The 23,924-nt window shown below is 39.6% G+C and overlaps 1 protein-coding gene across 1 annotated transcript in view; it reads right to left on the reverse strand.

Moving 5' to 3' along the window:
• LMF1 (lipase maturation factor 1) overlaps nt 1–23,924 on the reverse strand; it is a gene marked incomplete in the record, with an annotated part of 853,471 nt that overhangs the window by 600,190 nt on the left and 229,357 nt on the right. Inside the window, 1 exon segment of the mRNA XM_053695262.1 lies at nt 19,948–20,013. Coding sequence (XP_053551237.1) covers nt 19,948–20,013 — 66 coding nt within the window.

The following is a 23,924-nucleotide window of genomic DNA, read 5'->3' on the forward strand; positions in this document are numbered from 1 at the left end:
AAGCAGAAACCAGTTTCATTTGTCTCTTGTCTTTTGAAGACAGAGTCATGGACACGGAAACCTAAAAAAGTGACCCTTGTCTGAGGAATCAATAAACTCTTTGGTAAATTGATCCTCCAACCATGTTTTTGAAGAAACAACAAGTTGATTCATGTGAGATTCTGCTAAATGAAATGATTGAGCCAGTACCAAGATATCGTCCACCTAAGGAAACACTGCAATACCCTGCTCTCTGATTACAGATAGAAGGGCACCAAGAACCTTTGAAAAGATTCTTGGAGCTGTTGCTAGGGCAAATGGAAGAGCAACAAATTGGTAATTCTTGTCTAGAAAAGAGAATCTTAGAAACCGACAGTGGTCTGGATGAATCGGAATGTGAAGATACGCATCCTGTACGTCTATTGAGGACATGTAATGACCTTGCTGAACAAAAGGCAGAATAGTCCTTATAGTCACCATATTGAAAGTTGGGACCCTTACAAAATGATTCAAACACTTCAGATCCAGAACTGGTCTGAAAGAATTTTCCTTCTTCGGGACAATGAATAGATTTAAATAAAAACCCAGACCCTGTTCCAGAATTGGAACTGGTACAATTACTCCTGAAAGCTCTAGATCTAAAACACACTTCAGAAAAGCCTGAGCTTTCACAGGATTTGTTGGAATGTAAGAGAGAAACAAATTTCACACAGGAGGTCTTATTCTGAAACCTATTCGATACCCCTGAGAGACAATATTCCGAATCCAATGATTCTGAATGGAACCTGCCCAAACATCTTGGTAAGACTTGGATATATTCCAACTCAAGGATGGCTTCCAACTGGAGCCAGATTCTTTAGGGGAAGGAGTGGTTTTCTGTTCTCTATTCTGACGAAAGGAACGAAACCGATTATAAGCTTTAGATTTGCCTTTAGACTTTTTATCTTGAGGCAAAAAAACTCCCTTTCCCCCAGTAAAAGTGGAAATAATAGAATCCAACTGGGAACCAAACAAATTATTAGCCTGGAATGATAGAGATAGTAACCTAGATTTAGATACCATGTCAGCATGCTCTTCTAGCTAAAATAGCCAAAGACATAGATTTAACATTAATCTTGATGATATCAAAAATAGCATCACAGATAAAATGATTAGCATGTTGAAGCAAACGAACAATGCTATGCAAATCAGAGTCTTTTTCCTGATGTGCTAAGCTATCCAATCAAAAAGTTGATGCAGTTGCAACATCAGCCATAAAAATGGCAGGTCTGAGAATATAGCCAGAATGCAAATAAGCTTTCCTTAGATAAGATTTAATCTTTCTATCTAAAGGATCCTTAAAATACCTACTATCTTCCATAGTAGTACATTTAGCAAGAGTAGAAATAGCCCCATCAACCTTAGGGACTTTTCCCCAAAACTCTAATTTAGCCACTGGCAAAGGATACAACTTTTTAAACCTTGAAGAAGGAACATTAAGAAGTACCAGGCTTAGACCATTGCTTAGCAATCATATCAGAAATAGCATCAGGAACAGGAAAAACCTCAGGAGTAGTCATAGGAGGTTTATAAACAGATATTAAACTTTTACTAGATTTATTATCAAGAGGACCAGACTCCTCAATATCCAAAGTTATTAACACTTCTTTTAACAAAGAACCAATATACGCAATCTTAAAAAGATAAGATGATTTATCAGTGTCAATGTCTGAAGTAGGATCTTCTGAGGCAGATAGATCCTCATCAGAGGAGGATATATCAGTATGTTGCCGGTCATTACAAATTTCATCAGTATTATGAGAAGTTTTAAAAGACCTTTTATGTTTATTTGAAGGCGGTATAGCAGCCATAGCCTTCTGCATCGCATCAGCAATATAATTTTTCATATCAACAGGGATATCATGTACTTTAGATGTTGAAGGAACAACAGATACTGTACTACCACTAATAGAAACCTTTTCTGCATTCAAAAGCTTATCATAACAACTGTTACATACTACAGCTAGAGATATAATCTCCACTATCTTACAACAGATACACTTAGCGTTGGTAGAACTGTGTTCAGGCAGCATAGTTCCTACAGCTGCTTCTGAGACAGGATCAGATTGAGACATCTTGTAAAATGTAAAAAAAGAAAAATAACATTAAACAGAAATATCTTATTTCCACATATAGCAGTTTCAGGAATGGGAAAAAATGCAAATGCTAAATTTGGCAAAAAAAAAAAAACAAATAGCATAGCCCTCTAAGCATAAAGAAGGCAAAGAGCATATAGGAAGTGAGGTAAAATAAAACTAAATTTTTTGGCGCCAAGTATGACGCACAACGCAAAAGGAAGTTGAGAAATTTTTTGGCGCCAACAAACATCCGGAAATGAAGCAACTCGCGTCATAACGAACACAATTTCGCCTAATTTGCCCGCAGGTTTCCAAGAAAAAACAAGTCAAATTGAAAAAAAGACTATGCCCCAGGTAAGACAAACTTCCTAAACATGATTCCCAAAACGAAACTGCTGGACTGCAAAGGGAAATACACATAGACCTGACTCATGGCAAATATAAGTAAAATACATATATTTAAAACTTTATATTAATACATAAAGCACCAAACCACAACTGAGAGTGTCTTAAAATAATGATACATACCGAAAGACACCCATTCACATATAGCAGATAGCCAAACCAGTACTGAAAGCTATCGGCAGAGGTAATGGTATATGAGAGTATATCGTCGATCTGAAAAGGGAGGTAGGAGATGAATCCCTACGACCGATAACAGAGAACCCTTGAAAATATTTCCCACGAGGAAAACCATAAAATCAAACAGGCGATACTCTCTTCACATCCCTCTGACAAACACTGTACTCTGAGAGGAATTGCGCTTCAGAATGCTTAGAAGCGCTTAACACAGAAGAAATCATAAAAATCAAGCAAAAACTTACTTCACCACCTCCATTGGAGGCAAAGTTTGTAAAACTGAATTGTGGGTGTGGTGAGGGGTGTATTTATAGGCATTTTGAGGTTTGGGAAACTGTGTCCCTCCTGGTAGGATTGTATATCCCATACGTCACTAGCTCATGGACTCTTGCCAATTACATGAAAGAAATAGCGTATTGTCGTGGGCGGCTGGAGGTGCTCAGCTCGGCATAAGCTCTCTGCAAATGAAGGTACTTTCAGCAAGAAGTTTTTTTATACTTCATGACTGAATGTTTCCTTTATTTATAGCACTGGCAAATCCAAGTGTTTTAAAAACCCTAAAATTTACCATCACTTTAATTAACATTTTACAGGAAAAATAAAATGTTGCATATAATGTCCCTTTCACAAATAAATCTAATGTTATCACATCACAACCTGTAGACTGTGAGCTCTCCGGAGCAGGGCCCTCTTCCTCCTGTACTAGATTTGATTAGTTTGTTATGTTTTGTATTTTATCACAAATCCTTGTCATTGTATACCCTTATCATTGTACCCAGTGCTACGGAATTTAGCGGTGCTATACAAATAAATGATAATAATAATAATCTCAAGCTTTCCCTCTAATTGTATAGACTTTGTATAAAGTGAACTTCAGCACAAATGCAACAAAAAGCCAATAGATTATTAATGCCAGCTCCTTGAGCAGCAATGCACTGCTTGAAAAACTGATGACCCAATGGCAGGCGAAATTGCTTATAGCTACCAATTACCAGCTAGCGATATTTACATATTCTTTGTCAACAAAGGATGCAAAGAGAACAAATATAAATGAATTGAAAGTGTTTGAAAAAACAGAATTTATGTTTACCTGATAAATTTCTTTCTCCAACGGTGTGTCCGGTCCACGGCGTCATCCTTACTTGTGGGATATTCTCTTCCCCAACAGGAAATGGCAAAGAGCCCAGCAAAGCTGGTCACATGATCCCTCCTAGGCTCCGCCTACCCCAGTCATTCGACCGACGTTAAGGAGGAATATTTGCATAGGAGAAACCATATGGTACCGTGGTGACTGTAGTTAAAGAAAATAAAATATCAGACCTGATTAAAAAAAAACCAGGGCGGGCCGTGGACCGGACACACCGTTGGAGAAAGAAATTTATCAGGTAAACATAAATTCTGTTTTCTCCAACATAGGTGTGTCCGGTCCACGGCGTCATCCTTACTTGTGGGAACCAATACCAAAGCTTTAGGACACGGATGAAGGGAGGGAGCAAATCAGGTCACCTAAATGGAAGGCACCACGGCTTGCAAAACCTTTCTCCCAAAAATAGCCTCAGAAGAAGCAAAAGTATCAAACTTGTAAAATTTGGTAAAAGTGTGCAGTGAAGACCAAGTCGCTGCCCTACATATCTGATCAACAGAAGCCTCGTTCTTGAAGGCCCATGTGGAAGCCACAGCCCTAGTGGAATGAGCTGTGATTCTTTCGGGAGGCTGCCGTCCGGCAGTCTCGTAAGCCAATCTGATGATGCTTTTAATCCAAAAAGAGAGAGAGGTAGAAGTTGCTTTTTGACCTCTCCTTTTACCTGAATAAACAACAAACAAGGAAGATGTTTGTCTAAAATCCTTTGTAGCATCTAAATAGAATTTTAGAGCGCGAACAACATCCAAATTGTGCAACAAACGTTCCTTCTTTGAAACTGGTTTTGGACACAGAGAAGGTACGATAATCTCCTGGTTAATGTTTTTGTTAGAAACAACTTTTGGAAGAAAACCAGGTTTAGTACGTAAAACCACCTTATCTGCATGGAACACCAGATAAGGAGGAGAACACTGCAGAGCAGATAATTCTGAGACTCTTCTAGCAGAAGAAATCGCAACTAAAAACAAAACTTTCCAAGATAATAACTTAATATCAACGGAATGTAAGGGTTCAAACGGAACCCCCTGAAGAACTGAAAGAACTAAATTGAGACTCCAAGGAGGAGTCAAAGGTTTGTAAACAGGCTTGATTCTAACCAGAGCCTGAACAAAGGCTTGAACATCTGGCACAGCTGCCAGCTTTTTGTGAAGTAATACCGACAAGGCAGAAATCTGTCCCTTCAGGGAACTTGCAGATAATCCTTTTTCCAATCCTTCTTGAAGGAAGGATAGAATCCTAGGAATCTTAACCTTGTCCCAAGGGAATCCTTTAGATTCACACCAACAGATATATTTTTTCCAAATTTTGTGGTAAATCTTTCTAGTCACAGGCTTTCTGGCCTGAACAAGAGTATCGATCACAGAATCTGAGAATCCTCGCTTCGATAAAATCAAGCGTTCAATCTCCAAGCAGTCAGCTGGAGTGAAACCAGATTCGGATGTTCGAACGGACCCTGAACAAGAAGGTCTCGTCTCAAAGGTAGCTTCCAAGGTGGAGCCGATGACATATTCACCAGATCTGCATACCAAGTCCTGCGTGGCCACGCAGGAGCTATCAAGATCACCGACGCCCTCTCCTGCTTGATCCTGGCTATCAGCCTGGGGATGAGAGGAAATGGCGGGAACACATAAGCTAGTTTGAAGGTCCAAGGTGCTACTAGTGCATCCACTAGAGCCGCCTTGGGATCCCTGGATCTGGCCCCGTAGCAAGGAACTTTGAAGTTCTGACGAGAGGCCATCAGATCCATGTCTGGAATGCCCCACAGGTGAGTGACTTGGGCAAAGATTTCCGGATGGAGTTCCCACTCCCCCGGATGCAATGTCTGACGACTCAGAAAATCCGCTTCCCAATTTTCCACTCCTGGAATGTGGATAGCAGACAGGTGGCAGGAGTGAGACTCCGCCCAAAGAATAATTTTGGTTACTTCTTCCATCGCTAGGGAACTCCTTGTTCCCCCCTGATGGTTGATGTACGCAACAGTCGTCATGTTGTCTGATTGAAACCGTATGAACCTGGTCCTCGCAAGCTGGGGCCAGGCCTGGAGCGCATTGAATATCGCTCTCAGTTCCAGAATATTTATCGGTAGAAGAGATTCTTCCCGAGACCAAAGACCCTGAGCTTTCAGGGATCCCCAGACCGCGCCCCAGCCTATCAGACTGGCGTCGGTCGTGACAATGACCCACTCTGGTCTGTGGAACATCATCCCTTGAGACAGATTGTCCAGGGACAGCCACCAACGGAGTGAGTCTCTGGTCCTCTGATTTACTTGTATCTTCGGAGACAAGTCTGTATAGTCCCCATTCCACTGACTGAGCATGCACAGTTGTAATGGTCTTAGATGAATGCGCGCAAAAGGAACTATGTCCATCGCCGCCACCATCAACCCGATCACTTCCATGCACTGAGCTATGGAAGGAAGAGGAACGGAATGAAGTATCCGACAAGAGTCCAGAAGCTTTGTTTTTCTGGCCTCTGTTAGAAAGATCCTCATTTCTAAGGAGTCTATAATTGTTCCCAAGAAGGGAACCCTTGTTGACGGGGATAGAGAACTCTTTTCCACGTTCACTTTCCAGCCGTGAGATCTGAGAAAGGCCAGGACAATGTCCGTGTGAGCCTTTGCTTGAGGAAGGGACGACGCTTGAATCAGAATGTCGTCCAGGTAAGGTACTACTGCAATGCCCCTTGGTCTTAGCACCGCTAGAAGGGACCCTAGTACCTTTGTGAAAATCCTTGGAGCAGTGGCTAATCCGAAAGGAAGCGCCACGAACTGGTAATGTTTGTCCAGGAATGCAAACCTTAGGAACCGATGATGTTCCTTGTGGATAGGAATATGTAGATACGCATCCTTTAAATCCACCGTGGTCATAAATTGACCTTCCTGGATGGAAGGAAGGATAGTACGAATGGTTTCCATCTTGAACGATGGGACCTTGAGAAATTTGTTTAAGATCTTGAGATCTAGGATTGGTCTGAACGTTCCCTCTTTTTTGGGAACTATGAACAGATTGGAGTAGAACCCCATCCCTTGTTCTCTTAATGGAACAGGATGAATCACTCCCATTTTTAACAGGTCTTCTACACAATGTAAGAACGCCTGTCTTTTTATGTGGTCTGAAGACAACTGCGACTTGTGGAACCTCCCCCTTGGGGGAAGTCCCTTGAATTCCAGAAGATAACCCTGGGAGACTATTTCTAGCGCCCAAGGATCCAGAACATCTCTTGCCCAAGCCTGAGCGAAGAGAGAGAGTCTGCCCCCCACCAGATCCGGTCCCGGATCGGGGGCCAATATTTCATGCTGTCTTGGTAGCAGTGGCAGGTTTCTTGGCCTGCTTTCCCTTGTTCCAGCCTTGCATTGGTCTCCAAGCTGGCTTGGCCTGAGAAGTATTACCCTCTTGCTTAGAGGACGTAACACCTTGGGCTGGTCCGTTTTTACGAAAGGGACGAAAATTAGGTCTATTTTTTGCCTTGAAGGGCCGATCCTGAGGAAGGGCGTGGCCCTTACCCCCAGTGATATCAGAGATAATCTCTTTCAAGTCAGGACCAAACAGCGTTTTCCCCTTGAAAGGAATGTTTAGTAGCTTGTTCTTGGAAGACGCATCAGCCGACCAAGATTTCAACCAAAGCGCTCTGCGCGCCACAATAGCAAACCCAGAGTTCTTAGCCGCTAACTTAGCCAATTGCAAAGAGGCGTCTAGAGTGAAAGAATTAGCCAATTTGAGAGCATTGATTCTGTCCATAATCTCCTCATAAGGAGGAGAGTCACTATCGAGCACCTTAAGCAGTTCATCAAACCAGAAATATGCGGCTGTAGTGACAGGGACAATGCATGAAATGGGTTGTAGAAGGTAACCCTGCTGAACAAACATCTTTTTAAGCAAACCTTCTAATTTTTTATCCATAGGATCTTTGAAAGCACAACTATCCTCTATGGGAATAGTGGTGCGTTTGTTTAAAGTAGAAACCGCTCCCTCGACCTTGGGGACTGACTGCCATAAGTCCTTTCTGGGGTCGACCATAGGAAACAATTTTTTAAATATGGGGGGAGGGACGAAAGGAATACCGGGCCTTTCCCATTCTTTATTAACAATGTCCGCCACCCGCTTGGGTATAGGAAAAGCTTCTGGGAGCCCCGGCACCTCTAGGAACTTGTCCATTTTACATAGTTTCTCTGGGATGACTAAATTTTCACAATCATCCAGAGTGGATAATACCTCCTTAAGCAAAATGCGGAGATGTTCCAATTTAAATTTAAATGTAATCACATCAGATTCAGCCTGCTGAGAAATGTTCCCTAAATCAGTAATTTCTCCCTCAGACAAAACCTCCCTGGCCCCCTCAGATTGGGTTAGGGGCCCTTCAGAGATATTAATATCAGCGTCGTCATGCTCTTCAGTAACTAAAACAGAGCAGCCACGCTTACGCTGACAAGGGTTCATTTTGGCTAAAATGTTTTTGACAGAATTATCCATTACAGCCGTTAATTGTTGCATAGTAAGGAGTATTGGCGCGCTAGATGTACTAGGGGCCTCCTGAGTGGGCAAGACTCGTGTAGACGAAGGAGGGAATGATGCAGTACCATGCTTACTCCCCTCACTTGAGGAATCATCTTGGGCATCATTGTCATTATCACATAAATCACATTTATTTAAATGAATAGGAATTCTGGCTTCCCCACATTCAGAACACAGTCTATCTGGTAGTTCAGACATGTTAAACAGGCATAAACTTGATCAGAAAGTACAAAAAACGTTTTAAAATAAAACCGTTACTGTCACTTTAAATTTTAAACTGAACACACTTTATTACTGCAATTGCGAAAAAACATGAAGGAATTGTTCAAAATTCACCAAATTTTCACCACAGCGTCTTAAAGCCTTGAAAATATTGCACACCAATTTTGGAAGCTTTAACCCTTAAAATAACGGAACCGGAGCCGTTTTAAGCTTTAAACCCCTTTACAGTCCCTGGTATCTGCTTTGCTGAGACCCAACCAAACCCAAAGGGGAATACGATACCAAATGACGCCTTCAGAAGTCTTTTATAAGTATCAGAGCTCCTCTCACATGCGACTGCATGCCATGCCTCTCAAAAACAAGTGCGCAACACCGGCGCGAAAATGAGACTCTGCCTATGCTTTGGGAAAGCCCCTAAAGAATAAGGTGTCTAAAACAGTGCCTGCCGATATTATTAAATCAAAATACCCAGAATAAATGATTCCTCAAGGCTAAATAAGTGTTAATATCAATCGATTTAGCCCAAAAAAAGTCTACAGTTTAAATAAGCCCTTGTGAAGCCCTTATTTACAATCGTAATAAACATGGCTTACCGGATCCCATAGGGAAAATGACAGCTTCCAGCATTACATCGTCTTGTTAGAATGTGTCATACCTCAAGCAGCAAGAGACTGCAAACTGTTCCCCCAACTGAAGTTAATTGCTCTCAACAGTCCTGTGTGGAACAGCCATGGATTTTAGTTACGGTTGCTAAAATCATTTTCCTCATACAAACAGAATTCTTCATCTCTTTTCTGTTTCTGAGTAAATAGTACGTACCAGCACTATTTGAAAATAACAAACTCTTGATTGAATAATGAAAAACTACAGTTAAACACTAAAAAACTCTAAGCCATCTCCGTGGAGATGTTGCCTGTACAACGGCAAAGAGAATGACTGGGGTAGGCGGAGCCTAGGAGGGATCATGTGACCAGCTTTGCTGGGCTCTTTGCCATTTCCTGTTGGGGAAGAGAATATCCCACAAGTAAGGATGACGCCGTGGACCGGACACACCTATGTTGGAGAAATAAATGCTCTCTCCAAATCAAGCAAGTTTATTTTTTAACTTTGCTATCCCTTTAAACGCGTTTAGGTGCTGCTATTTCATATGATTGATATTATTGGAGTACAGTGTCCCTTTAACATGGGATTTTTTTCCTATCATTTCATAGTGAAAGAGTAACTAGTAAACACAACTCTCATCTCCAAGTTCTTTGAAGATCCCAGAATCTATTGATTACGCTCTGTTAAATGTGGTAATAAATTGCTGTTTGCATAGTGGCTCCAGGCTTTATCACACGGCAGACAAAAGTAATTTTACTGCATAATTCCCATGTCCGAGTCACTGTTCACAGAACTGATATGGGACAATGGTAAGGAATGGGTTAAACACTGGCTTTAGAGAGAGGGGGGGGGCTGATTATGTACGTGTTTGGGCTAAACATAACTCACCAGTGCTCTAGACACATGGAGTGCCACAATAAGACATGATAGTTTTGTAGAGTTAGTCTACTAAACAGAACCTATGTGTCTCCTAATACAGGAAACTAAAAGGCAAGTCAGCAGATCACATAACCCTCCCACTGAGTACCCTATCATCCAGAGCCTAGGGGTACATTCTTAGAAGGGCTATAAAAAAAGGCAACTTTGCAAAAAGAAATGATGGGATATTAAATTCTATCTAGGTTAGTTGGTTGTAACATTATTGTCATTTAACAGACACTGAAAAAACAAACGTTTTAGCTGTGTTGTACATAATGTATAAAAGTATCGAAGAAAAATGTAAAGGTAAGCACAGAACACGCACTGTAATGTCAAAATATTGTGCAACATCTTGATTCTAAAGATGTGATTACGTATATGGCGTTGCGAGCCTAAAGGGAATTTAACCCTTTAACTGCTGAACTATTTCACAACTGTGCAAAGTTGTTTTGGAGTTTTTAAATGCTGCTTACATTTAAAGGGACAGTAAACACCAGAATTTGTGTTGTTTAAAAAGGTAGATAATCCCTTTATTACCCATTCCCCAGTTTGCATAACCAACACAGTTATAATAATATACTTTTTACCTCTGTGATTACCTTCTATCTATGCCTCTGCAAACTGCCCCCTTATTTCAGTTTTCTTGACAGACTTGCATTTTTAGCCAATCAGTGCTGACTCCTAGGAGCTTTACGTGCCTGAGCTCAATGTTATCTATATAAAACACATGAACTAACGCCCTCTAGTGGTGAAAAACTGTCAAAATGCTTTCAGATTAGAGGCAGCCCCCAGACAGCTCCCCAACCTGTGAGACTTTCATCTGTTAAAATCACAGTCCAGGAGGGACGAACAAAAGAGTCCCCTTGAATAATCCGATGATGGTCCAACCACCAGGACAGAGAGAGTTGAATGTTGGGATTTAAGTATATCAACTGTGATATCCGAGTATAATCCCTGCACCATTGATTCAGCATGTACAGCTGCAGAGGTCTCATATGAAAACGAGCAAAGGGGATCGCGTCCAATGCTGCAGTCATGAGACCTAAAACTTCCATGCACATAGCCACTGAAGGGAATGATCGAGACTGAAGGTTTTCGACAGGCAGAAACCAATTAAATTTGTCCCTTGTCTGTTAAAGACAGAGTCATGGACACTGAATCTATCTGGAAACCTAAAAAAGTGACCCTTGCCTGAGGAATCAAGAAACTCTTTGGTAAATTGATCCTTCAACCATGCTTTTGAAGAAACAACACAAGATGATTCATGTGAGATTCTGCTAAATTAAAAGATTGAGCCAGTACCAAGATATCGTCCAAATAAGGAAACGCTGCAATACCCTGCTGTCTGATTACAAATAGAAGGGCACCGAGAACCTTTGAAAAGATTCTTGGAGCTGTTGCTAGGCCAAATGGAAGAGCAACAAATTGGTAATGCTTCTCCAGAAAAAGAGAATCTCAGTGTCAGGGTGCCAGGAATCAGACTGAGACGAGAAGTGCAAAAATAATCACACCTTTATTAACAACAAAAAATAATAAAAAGTCCACAAGTCAAATAACAAGCCAGGAGTCAAAACCAGAGCTGGTAGTCAGACGAGCCGAGTCAGGCGCCAAAGCGAATAGTCAGACGAGCCGGAATCAGGAACAAGGAAAACAGCAGAGTCAGAAACAAGCCAGGGATCAGGAACCAGGAAGGACGTCAGGCAGCCAGGTAATACACAGGAATTCTCACAAACAGGTCTGAGATAACGCAAAGGCAAAGCATACTGAACAGATGCCCTTTAAATAATAAGTGATAACATCACAATTCTGAGTCTGCATCCTGTCTCACATGGATGATGCACACCAGTCTGGCCATAAAAGGAAGTGCAGGAAATGAGCAGCATCCCCCACAATGCACCATAGTCAGGAAGAGAGGTGAGTAAAATGGCTGCCAGCAGCACATGGCAAAAAAACAGGGAAAAAACCCTGGTCTCGATGAATCGGAATGTGAAGATACGCATCCTGTAAGTCTATTGAGGACATGTAATGACCTTGCTAAACAAAAGGCAGAATAGTCCTTATAGTCACCATCTTGAAAGTTGGAACCCTTACAAATTGATTTAAAAACTTCAGATCCAGAACTGGTCTGAAAGAATTTTCCTTCTTCGGGACAATGAATAGATTTGAATAAAAACTCAGACCCTGTTCCAGAAGTGGAACTGGTACAATTACTCCTGAAAGCTTTAGATCTGAAACACACTTCAGAAATGCTTGAGCTTTCACAGGATTTGTTGGAACGTGAGAGAAAAAAATCTTCTCACAGGAGGTCTTATTCTGAAACCTATTCGATACCCCTGAGAAACAATATTCTAAATCCAATGATTCTGAACGGAACCTGCCCAAATGTCTTGAAATAATTTCAATCTGCCCCCCACCAGCAGAACTGGATTGAGAGCTGCAACTTCATGCAGACTTGGGGGCTGGCTTTGGTTTCTTATAAGAGTTAGATTTATTCCAAGATGGCTTCCAATTGGAGCCAGAATCCTTAAGGGAAGGAGTGGCTTTCTGTTCTCTATTCTGCCGAAAGGAACGAAACCGATTAGAAGCTTTAGATTTACCCTTAGACTTTTTATCTTGAGGCAAAAAAACTCTGTTCCCCCCAGTGATAGTGGAAATAATAGAATCCAACTGGGAACCAAACAAATTATTACCCTGGAATGATAGCGATAGTAACCTAGATTTAGATACCATGTCAGCATTCCATGATTTGAGCCATAAAGCTCTTTTAGCTAAAATAGCCAAATACATAGATTTAACATTAATCTTGATAATATAAAAAATAGCATCAAAGATGAATTGATTAGCATGTTGAAGCAAACGAACATATGCTATGCAAATCAGAATCTTTTTCTCTATGTGCTATGCTATACAACCAGCCGCAACATCAGCCATAGAAATGGCAGGTCTGAGAATATAGCCAGAATGTAAATAAGATTTTCTTAGATACGATTCCATTTTCCTATCTAAAGGATCCTTAAAAGAGGTACTAGCTTCCATATGAATACTAGTATGCTTTGCAAAAGTAGAAATAGCCCCATCAACCTTAGGGACTTTTTCCCAAAACTCTAATTTAGCTACTGGCAAAGGATACAACTTTTTAAACCTTGAAGAAGGAACAAAAGAAGTACCAAGCTTAGCTTAGACCATTCCTTAGCAATCACATCAGAAATAGCATCAGGAACAGGAAAAACCTCAGGAGTAATCACAGGAGGTTTACAGACAGAATTTAAACATTTACTGGATTTATTATCAAGAGGTCCAGACTCCTCAATATCCAAAGTTATCAACACTTCTTTTAACAAAGAACCAATATACTCAATCTTAAAAAGATAAGATGATTTAACAGTGTCAATGTCTGAAGTAGGATCTTCCGAATCAGAGAGTTCCTCATTAGAGGTGGATATATCAGTATGTTGTCGGTCATTACAAATTTCATCAGTATTATGAGAAGTTTTAAAAGACCTTTTACGTTTATTTGAAGGCGGTATAGCAGCCATAGCCTTCTGTATTGCATCAGCAATATAATTTTTCATATCAACAGGGATATCATGTACTTTAGATGTTGAAGGAACAACAGATACTGTACTATCTCTAATAGAAACCTTTTCTGCATGCAAAAGCTTATTATGACAACTGTTACATACTACAGCTGGAGATATAATCTCCACAAGTTTACAACAGATACACTTAGCTTTGGTAGAACTGTGTTCAGGCAGCATGGTTCCTACAGCATCTTCTGAGACAGGATCAGATTGAGACATCTTGTAAAATGTAAAAGAAAAAAATAACATTTAAACAGAAATATCTTATTTCCACATATAGCAGTTTCAGGAATGGGAAAAAATGCAAATGCTAAAATTGACAAAAAAGCAAATAGCATAGCCCTCGGAGTATAAAGAAGGCAAGAAGCATATAGGAAGTGGGGTGAAATAAAACTAAATTTTTTGGCGTGAAGTATGACGCACGACGCAAAAGGAAGTTGAATTTTTTTTTTGCCGCCAACATACATCCGGAAATGACGCAACTCGCGTCATAACAAACACAAATTTGCGCCAAACAACCTGGCATCAACTAAGAGGCAGAAAATTACAAACTTGCATCACTACAGACGCACATTCGCGCCAAAGAAATTATTGCGCCAAGAATGATGCAATAAAAAACAGCAAATTGAAAAAAAGACTATACCCCAGATAAGACAAACTTCATAAAAACATGATTCCCAAAACGAAACTGCCAGACTGCAAAGGGAAATACACATAGACCTGACTCATGGCAAATATAAGTAAAATACATATATTTAAAACTTTATATTAATACATAAAGCGCCAAACCATAGCTGAAAGTGTCTTAAATAATGATACATACTTACCAAAAGACACCCATCCACATATAGCAGATAGCCAAACCACTACTGAAAACTATCAGCAGAGGTAATGGTATATAAGAGTATATCGTCAATCTGAAAAGGGAGGTAGGAGATGAATCCCTACGACCGATAACAGAGAACCCTTGAAAAGATTTCTCGCAAGGGAAACCATAAAATCAATAGGCGATACTCTCTTCACATCCCTCTGACAAACACTGTACTCTGAGAGGAATTGGGCTTCAGAATGCTTAGAAGCGCTTATCATAGAAGAAATCATAAAATCAAGCACAAAAAACTTACTTCACCACCTCCATAGGAGGCAAAGTTTGTAAAACTGAATTGTGGGTGTGGTGAGGGGTGTATTTATAGGCATTTTGAGGTTTGGGAAACTTTGCCCCCCCTGGTAGGATTGTGTATCCCATACGTCACTAGCTCATGGACTCTTGCCAATTACATGAAAGAAATTAAATGTTCTATCTTAATCATTAAAGAAAACGTTTTGATTTCATGTCCCTTTAACTCTGTTGTCTGTGAAGTAGAGGAGAAGATAGGAAGCCATTGTCTTACTACCTCAGTGTCTAGCTGTTTGCAGGCTCACACTGCTAGGACTCCCAACAGGGCCAATGTTTGCAGGGTCCTGGGCAAGACTAATTTGTGGGGCTGCTCTGTCCCCTGTATGGCCCACCCCTGTCAGAACATTCAGTGTGTCCTACATAATGAATAACACTATATATTACACCTGCTGACACCATAAACACTTCTTCATAAACTAAATACAGGATGTACATAGCACCTTCTCATACCCTCACCCTTGATGACTATGCAGGGGCCCCCTAAAGCTTTTCCGGGGCTTGTGCCCGTCTTGCTCTGCCTGAATCCTAAGCTACGTCCACAGCTTGATAAATGGAGTCCCAAAAATGAATTGTAACACAACTACTCTTATTTCTTTACAAATTGATATGCTCGAGTTCCGAGTTCACAATGTGCTCACAGCAATCAGCATTTGACACAATTCCCAGATTGGCACCATAACCAGACAGAAGGTGCTGATCTAAATGAAAATACCATGATAAAGAGGTAACATTGTCATAAAGATGTATTTGAAAGGTAATCACAACATTATGCTGCAAGCAAACATCTGCAGTTTGTGTTTGTTTGTAAGAAAATCATCTCTTTATCATACCATTCCTAGTCATAATCTACGTACCAAACAGAATATAGGGTACATTGTGTCCGTACTTACGGGCACCAGGAGGGAAATCCAAAGACAGACCAACTTCACAATAAAGTCTAGAAGCTTTAGAAAATCACCAGTGTATTATTTGTTTTATGCATAAATGTTATATAGCCTCCTTAAAGGGACATTAAACACTTTGAGATAGTAATATAAAATGATAAATTGTATATATATAAAAAAACTCTGCAATATAATTTCATTATTTATTTTGTCCCCTCTCCTGTAATTCCATTCTGAAATTGTGAGATTTTCAGTTCCTGTTAGAAATAGAAGTGCAGAACACTGTTATATTACACACAACCATTTGCTGCTCACTCTAGTGGCCTATTTATAACTATCCCTAATTGGCCACAGCAGAGAAGGTAACTTAAGTTAAAAGATGGCAGCTCCCATTGTTTTACAGATACTAAAACTTTTCACTTATTTTGACACGATTTAAACAGCTAATTAAACTTTAAAAAATACATCTGCATGGTGTTGTCATACTAATCTTTTCTTTGTACCTTAAAAAGGTACAATCATTTCTCACTGGCTATTTCATTTTACAAAGTGTAAAAAAAACTTGAAATGCACTTTCATTATTTATGTTGCTTGCTTTTCCTGTAATTTTATATTTGAAAATTTTAGTTTTTGTTTATGGACTTCAAAGCAATGACATTTTTTGTTAACAAAATTACAGTTCAATTACTTTTAAGACATTTATTTTGTAGTTAGATCTTTTGCAATACATTCATTAAAGTAATTAGACAGAACATGCACATTTACTTCTATTACCAAATTTACTTAGTTCTCTTGGTATTCTTGGTTGAGAAGCATATGTAGGTAGGCTCAGGAGCAGCAATGCACTACAGAGAACTAGCTTGTGATTAGTGACTGCATGTATATGCCTCTTGTCATTGTCAAATGCGTTGAGACAGCTCACAGTAGTACATTGCTTGAGCTAACTTTACCTATGTGTTTAACTTGTATGCAAGAAATATTTTGATAATAAGCATTTTCTTTTTGTACTTTTTTGCCCCTTACATTTCTGGTGTGTGTCTGAGTTTATTTTGTGTGTTTTGTGAGTGACTAAGAGTGTGTGTGTGTGTGTGTGTGTGTGTGTGTGTGAAAAGGTGCAAGTGAGTGTGTAAGATTATGTGTTGTGTGTGAGAAAGTGCAAGGGAGTGTGTGTGTGTAAGAGTGTGGTGTGTGTGAATGCGTGAGTGTGTAAGATTGTGTGTTGTGTGTGAATGTGTATAAGTGTGTCAGAGTGTGTGTTGTGTGTGAGTGCTTGTTGTTGCGTGTGAGTAAGAGTGTATGTTGTGTGAGTGCGTGAGTGTGTAAGAACACTCTTACATACTCACACACAACATGCACTCTTACTCACACACATGTTGCATGTGTATGAGTGTGTAAGAGTGTGTGTTGTGTGTGAGTGTATAAGAATGTGTTGTGTGCGAGTGCCTTGTGAGTGTGTTGTGAGTATTTGAGTGTGTGAGTGTGTGTTGTGTATAAGTGTGTGTTGTGAGTGTGTGTTGTGAGTGTGTGTGTGAGTGTGTGTTGTGTATAAGTGTGTGTTGTGTGTGAGTGTGTGTTGTGAGTATTTGAGTGTGTGAGTGTGTGTGAGTGTGTGTTGTGTATAAGTGTGTATAAGTGTGTGTTGTGTGTGAGTGCATGTTGTGAGTATTTAAGTGTGTGAGTGTGTGTTGTGTATAAGTGTGTGTTGTGTGTGAGTGTGTGTTGTGAGTATTTGAGTGTGTGATTGTGTGCTGTGTATAAGTGTGTGTTGTGTGTGAGTGTGTGTTGTGAGTATTTAAGTGTGTGAGTGTGTGTTGTGTATAAGTGTGTTGTGTGTGAGTGTGTTGTGAGTATTTGAGTGTGTGATTGTGTGTTGTGTATAAGTGTGTGTTGTGTGTGAGTGTGTGTTGTGAGTATTTGAGTGTGTGAGTGTGTGTTGTGTATAAGTGTGTGTTGTGTGTGAGTGAGTGTGTGTTGTGTATAAGTGTGTGTTGTGTGTGAGTGTGTGTTGTGAGTATTTGAGTGTGTGAGTGTGTGTTGTGTATAAGTGTGTGTTGTGTATAAGTGTGTGTTGTGTGTGTGTGTGTTGTGAGTATTTGAGTGTGTGAGTGTGTGTTGTGTATAAGTGTGTGTTGTGTGTGAGTGCATGTTGTGAGTATTTAAGTGTGTGAGTGTGTGTTGTGTATAAGTGTGTGTTGTGTGTGAGTGTGTGTTGTGAGTATTTGAGTGTGTGATTGTGTGCTGTGTATAAGTGTGTGTTGTGTGTGAGTGTGTGTTGTGAGTATTTAAGTGTGTGAGTGTGTGTTGTGTATAAGTGTGTTGTGTGTGAGTGTGTTGTGAGTATTTGAGTGTGTGATTGTGTGTTGTGTATAAGTGTGTGTTGTGTGTGAGTGTGTGTTGTGAGTATTTGAGTGTGTGAGTGTGTGTTGTGTATAAGTGTGTGTGTGTGAGTGTGTGTTGTGAGTATTTGAGTATGTGAGTGTGTGTTGTATATAAGTGTGTGTTGTGTGTGTGTGTGTGTTGTGAGTATTTGAGTGTGTGAGTGTGTGTTGTGTATAAGTGTGTGTTGTGTGTGTGTGTGTGTGTGTTGTGAGTATTTGAGTGTGTGAGTGTGTGTTGTGTATAAGTGTGTGTTGTGTGTGTGTGTGTGTGTTGTGAGTATTTAAGTGTGTGAGTGTGTGTTGTGTATAAGTGTGTTGTGTGTGAGTGTGTTGTGAGTATTTAAGTGTGTGAGTGTGTGTTGTGTATAAGTGTGTGTTGTGTGTGAGTGTGTGTTGTGAGTATTTGAGTGTGTGATTGTGTGCTGTGTATAAGTGTGTGTTGTGTGTGAGTGTGTGTTGTGAGTATTTAAGTGTGTGAGTGTGTGTTGTGTATAAGTGTGTTGTGTGTGAGTGTGTTGTGAGTATTTGAGTGTGTGATTGTGTGTTGTGTATAAGTGTGTGTTGTGTGTGTGTGTGTGTTGTGAGTATTTGAGTGTGTGAGTGTGTGTTGTGTATAAGTGTGTGTTGTGTATAAGTGTGTGTTGTGTGTATTTGAGTGTGTGAGTGTGTGTTGTGTATAAGTGTGTGTTGTGTATAAGTGTGTGTTGTGTGTATTTGAGTGTGTGAGTGTGTGTTGTGTATAAGTGTGTGTGTTGTGTATAAGTGTGTGTTGTGTGTGAGTGTGTGTTGTGAGTATTTGAGTGTGTGAGTGTGTGTTGTGTATAAGTGTGTGTTGTGTGTGTGTTGTGAGTATTTGAGTGTGTGAGTGTGTGTTGTGTATAAGTGTGTGTTGTGTATAAGTGTGTGTTGTGTGTATTTGAGTGTGTGAGTGTGTGTTGTGTATAAGTGTGTGTTGTGTATAAGTGTGTGTTGCGTGTATTTGAGTGTGTGAGTGTGTGTTGTGTATAAGTGTGTGTTGTGTGTGAGTGTGTGTTGTGTATAAGTGTGTGTTGTGTGTATTTGAGTGTGTGAGTGTGTGTTGTGTATAAGTGTGTGTTGTGTGTATTTGAGTGTGTGAGTGTGTGTTGTGTATAAGTGTGTGTTGTGTGTGAGTGTGTGTTGTGTATAAGTGTGTGTTGTGTGTGAGTGTGTGTTGTGTATAAGTGTGTGTTGTGTGTGAGTGTGTGTTGTGTATAAGTGTGTGTTGTGTGTATTTGAGTGTGTGAGTGTGTGTTGTGTATAAGTGTGTGTTGTGTATAAGTGTGTGTTGTGTGTGAGTGTGTGTTGTGTATAAGTGTGTGTTGTGTGTGAGTGTGTGTTGTGTATAAGTGTGTGTTGTGTGTGAGTGTGTGTTGTGCATAAGTGTGTGTTGTGTGTGAGTGTGTGTTGTGTATAAGTGTGTGTTGTGTGTGAGTGTGTTGTGTATAAGTGTATGTTGTGTATAAGTGTGTGAGTGTGTGTTGTGTGTATTTGAGTGTGTGAGTGTGTGTTGTGTATAAGTGTGTGTTGTGTATAAGTGTGTGTTGTGTGTGAGTGTGTGTTGTGTATAAGTGTGTGTTGTGTGTGAGTGTGTGTTGTGTATAAGTGTGTGTTGTGTGTGAGTGTGTGTTGTGTATAAGTGTGTGTTGTGTGTATTTGAGTGTGTGAGTGTGTGTTGTGAGTATGTATACACACAAAAATACTGTAACGTCTGTTTAACAGGTATTATAATAAGGTTAATAGATTTTTAGCTGGTGTGACAGGACTGTCTAACCTAATATCTGTAAAGTAATGGGAGAAAAAATAAATCTGTAAAGTTTCCATAGAGGAAAATCTTACCTCATAGTGATAGTTCATACAAGTCAGGTCTCTCCAGCATCTGTCTCCCCGGATTTTTATCAGGCCCTGAAAACATAAGAAACAAAATTAGGATCTGTATACAACGTGTGAAGAAGCATAACCTAAACACCTGGGAAAAAAATACCATCAAAAAAAGGAATATTACATAATATCTTAGGGAAAAGAATTCCAACTCCAGAACAGACCTAAAGTGATAAAAAAGGTTAAAGGGACAGGAAACTCAAACTTTGTCTTTCATGATTCAGATAGAGCACACAATGTTACATAATATTCTAATTTACTTCTGTTAACAAAATTGTTTCATTCTCTTGGTATCCTTTGTTAAAGGAGCAGCAGTGCACTATTTGGAGCTAGTGGAACACACCTCTAAGCCAATGACAAGAGACATATATGTGCAGCCACCAATCAGCAGCTAGCTTACAGTAGTGCATTGCTGCCCCTTAGCCTAACTATGTTTTTTAACAAAAGAGAACAAAGCCAATTAGATAAAATAAGAAATTTGAAAAGTTGTTTCAAATTGCATGCTCTATCTGAATCATGAAAGAAAAATTTTAGGTTTCATGTCTCTAAAAGAAAGAGCACCATTAAAAAAATGCAGAAATATTTTTGCTTGAAAAGGTTACATCTAATTTGAAATACAGGTGGCCCTCGTTTTACAACGGTTCAATTTACACCGTTTCAGAATAACAACCTTTTTTTCCAGTCATGTGACTGCTATTGAAAAGCATTGAGAAGCAGTGCATTTATTAAAATAGCCAGTAGGTGGAGCTGTCCACTTGTGTTGCAGCAAAGCCAAGCAAGCTGAAATTAATCAGTTTAACCAGACCTGAGCTATCAAGCAGATTTCAAAAGGAACAAAATCTTTCTGTCTATAACTCAGTCCAGATTGGAATGCATAGAAAGAACTGTTTGCAGAAAAATGCAAGTGAAGTCTGTGTTGTGTGATTATTTTATTAGGTTTATAATGCTGTTTAGCAAATGTTTTTGTTCATTTAACTTAGTTTAATTATATATTTCTTTCATGTAATTAGCAAGAGTCCATGAGCTAGTGACGTATGGGATATACATTCCTACCAGGAGGGGCAAAGTTTCCCAAACCTCAAAATGCCTATAAATACACCCCTCACCACACCCACAATTCAGTTTTACAAACTTTGCCTCCGATGGAGGTGGTGAAGTAAGTTTGTGCTAGATTCTACGTTGATATGCGCTCCGCAGCAAGTTGGAGCCCGGTTTTCCTCTCAGCGTGCAGTGAATGTCAGAGGGATGTGAGGAGAGTATTGCCTATTTGAATGCAGTGATCTCCTTCTAAGGGGTCTATTTCATAGGTTCTCTGTTATCGGTCGTAGAGATTCATCTCTTACCTCCCTTTTCAGATCGACGATATACTCTTATATATACCATTACCTCTGCTGATTCTCGTTTCAGTACTGGTTTGGCTATCTGCTATATGTAGATGAGTGTCCTGGGGTAAGTAAGTCTTATTTTCTGTGACACTCCTAGCTATGGTTGGGCACTTTGTTTATAAAGTTCTAAATATATGTATTCAAACATTTATTTGCCTTGACTCAGAATGTTCAACTTTCCTTATTTTCAGACAGTCAGTTTCATATTTGGGATAATGCATTTTAATTTAACATTTTTCTTACCTTAAAATTTGACTTTTTCCCTGTGGGCTGTTAGGCTCGCGGGGGCTGAAAATGCTTCATTTTATTGCGTCATTCTTGGCGCGGACTTTTTTGGCGCAAAAATTCTATTTCCGTTTCCGGCGTCATACGTGTCGCCGGAAGTTGCGTCATTTTTTGACGTTATTTTGCGCCAAAAATGTTGGCGTTCCGGATGTGGCGTCATTTTTGGCGCCAAAAAGCATTTAGGCGCCAAATAATGTGGGCGTCTTATTTGGCGCGAAAAAATATGGGCGTCACTTTTGTCTCCACATTATTTAAGTCTCTTTTTTCATTGCTTCTGGTTGCTAGAAGCTTGTTCTTTGGCATTTTTTCCCATTCCTGAAACTGTCATTTAAGGAATTTGATCAATTTTGCTTTATATATATGTTGTTTTTTCTCTTACATATTGCAAGATGTCTCACGTTGCATCTGAGTCAGAAGATACTACAGGAAAATCGCTGTCAAGTGCTGAATCTACCAAAGCTAAGTGTATCTGCTGTAAACTTTTGGTAGCTATTCCTCCAGCTGTTGTTTGTATTGATTGTCATGACAAACTTGTTAAAGCAGATAATATTTCCTTTAGTAAAGTACCATTGCCTGTTGCAGTTCCTTCAACATCTAAGGTGCAGAATGTTCCTGATAATATAAGAGATTTTGTTTCTGAATCCATAAAGAAGGCTATGTCTGTTATTTCTCCTTCTAGTAAACGTAAAAAATCTTTTAAAACTTCTCTCCCTACAGATGAATTTTTAAATGAACATCATCATTCTGATGATTCCTCTGGTTCAGAGGATTCTGTCTCAGAGGTTGATGCTGATAAATCTTCATATTTATTTAAAATGGAATTTATTCGTTCTTTACTTAAAGAAGTACTAATTGCTTTAGAAATAGAGGATTCTGGTCCTCTTGATACTAATTCTAAACGTTTAGATAAGGTATTTAAAGCTCCTGTGGTTATTCCAGAAGTTTTTCCTGTTCCTAATGCTATTTCTGCAGTAATTTCCAAAGAATGGGATAATTTGGGTAATTCATTTACTCCTTCTAAACGTTTTAAGCAATTATATCCTGTGCCGTCTGACAGATTAGAATTTTGGGACAAGATCCCTAAAGTTGATGGGGCTATTTCTACCCTTGCTAAACGTACTACTATTCCTACGTCAGATGGTACTTCGTTTAAGGATCCTCTAGATAGGAAAATTGAGTCCTTTCTAAGAAAAGCTTACCTGTGTTCAGGTAATCTTCTTAGACCTGCTATATCTTTGGCTGATGTTGCTGCAGCTTCAACTTTTTGGTTGGAAACTTTAGCGCAACAAGTAACACATCGTGATTCTCATGATATTATTATTCTTCTTCAGCATGCTAATAATTTTATCTGTGATGCCATTTTTGATATTATCAGAGTTGATGTCAGGTTTATGTCTCTAGCTATTTTAGCTAGAAGAGCTTTATGGCTTAAAACTTGGAATGCTGATATGGCTTCTAAATCAACTTTACTTTCCATTTCTTTCCAGGGTAACAAATTATTTGGTTCTCAGTTGGATTCCATTATTTCAACTGTTACTGGTGGGAAAGGAACTTTTTTACCACAGGATAAAAAATCTAAAGGTAAAAACAGGGCTAATAATCGTTTTCGTTCCTTTCGTTTCAACAAAGAACAAAAGCCTGATCTTTCATCCTCAGGAGCAGTTTCAGTTTGGAGACCATCTCCAGTCTGGAATAAATCCAAGCCAGCTAGAAAGGCAAAGCCTGCTTCTAAGTCCACATGAAGGTGCGGCCCTCATTCCAGCTCAGCTGGTAGGGGGCAGGTTACGTGTTTTCAAGGAAATTTGGATAAATTCTGTTCACAATCTTTGGATTCAGAGCATTGTTTCAGAAGGGTACAGAATTGGTTTCAAGTTGAGACCTCCTGCAAAGAGATTTTTTCTTTCCCGTGTCCCAGTAAATCCAGTAAAAGCTCAAGCATTTCTGAAATGTGTTTCAGATCTAGAGTTGACTGGAGTAATTATGCCAGTTCCAGTTCCGGAACAGGGGATGGGGTTTTATTCAAATCTCTTCATTGTACCAAAGAAGGAGAATTCTTTCAGACCAGTTCTGGATCTAAAAATATTGAATCGTTATGTAAGGATACCAACGTTCAAGATGGTAACTGTAAGGACTATCTTACCTTTTGTTCAGCAAGGGAATTATATGTCCACAATAGATTTACAGGATGCATATCTGCATATTCCGATTCATCCAGATCATTATCAGTTCCTGAGATTCTCGTTTCTGGACAAGCATTACCAGTTT

This window comes from Bombina bombina, chromosome 11 (assembly GCF_027579735.1).
Source record: "Bombina bombina isolate aBomBom1 chromosome 11, aBomBom1.pri, whole genome shotgun sequence".
Taxonomy (NCBI): Eukaryota; Metazoa; Chordata; class Amphibia; order Anura; family Bombinatoridae; genus Bombina; species Bombina bombina.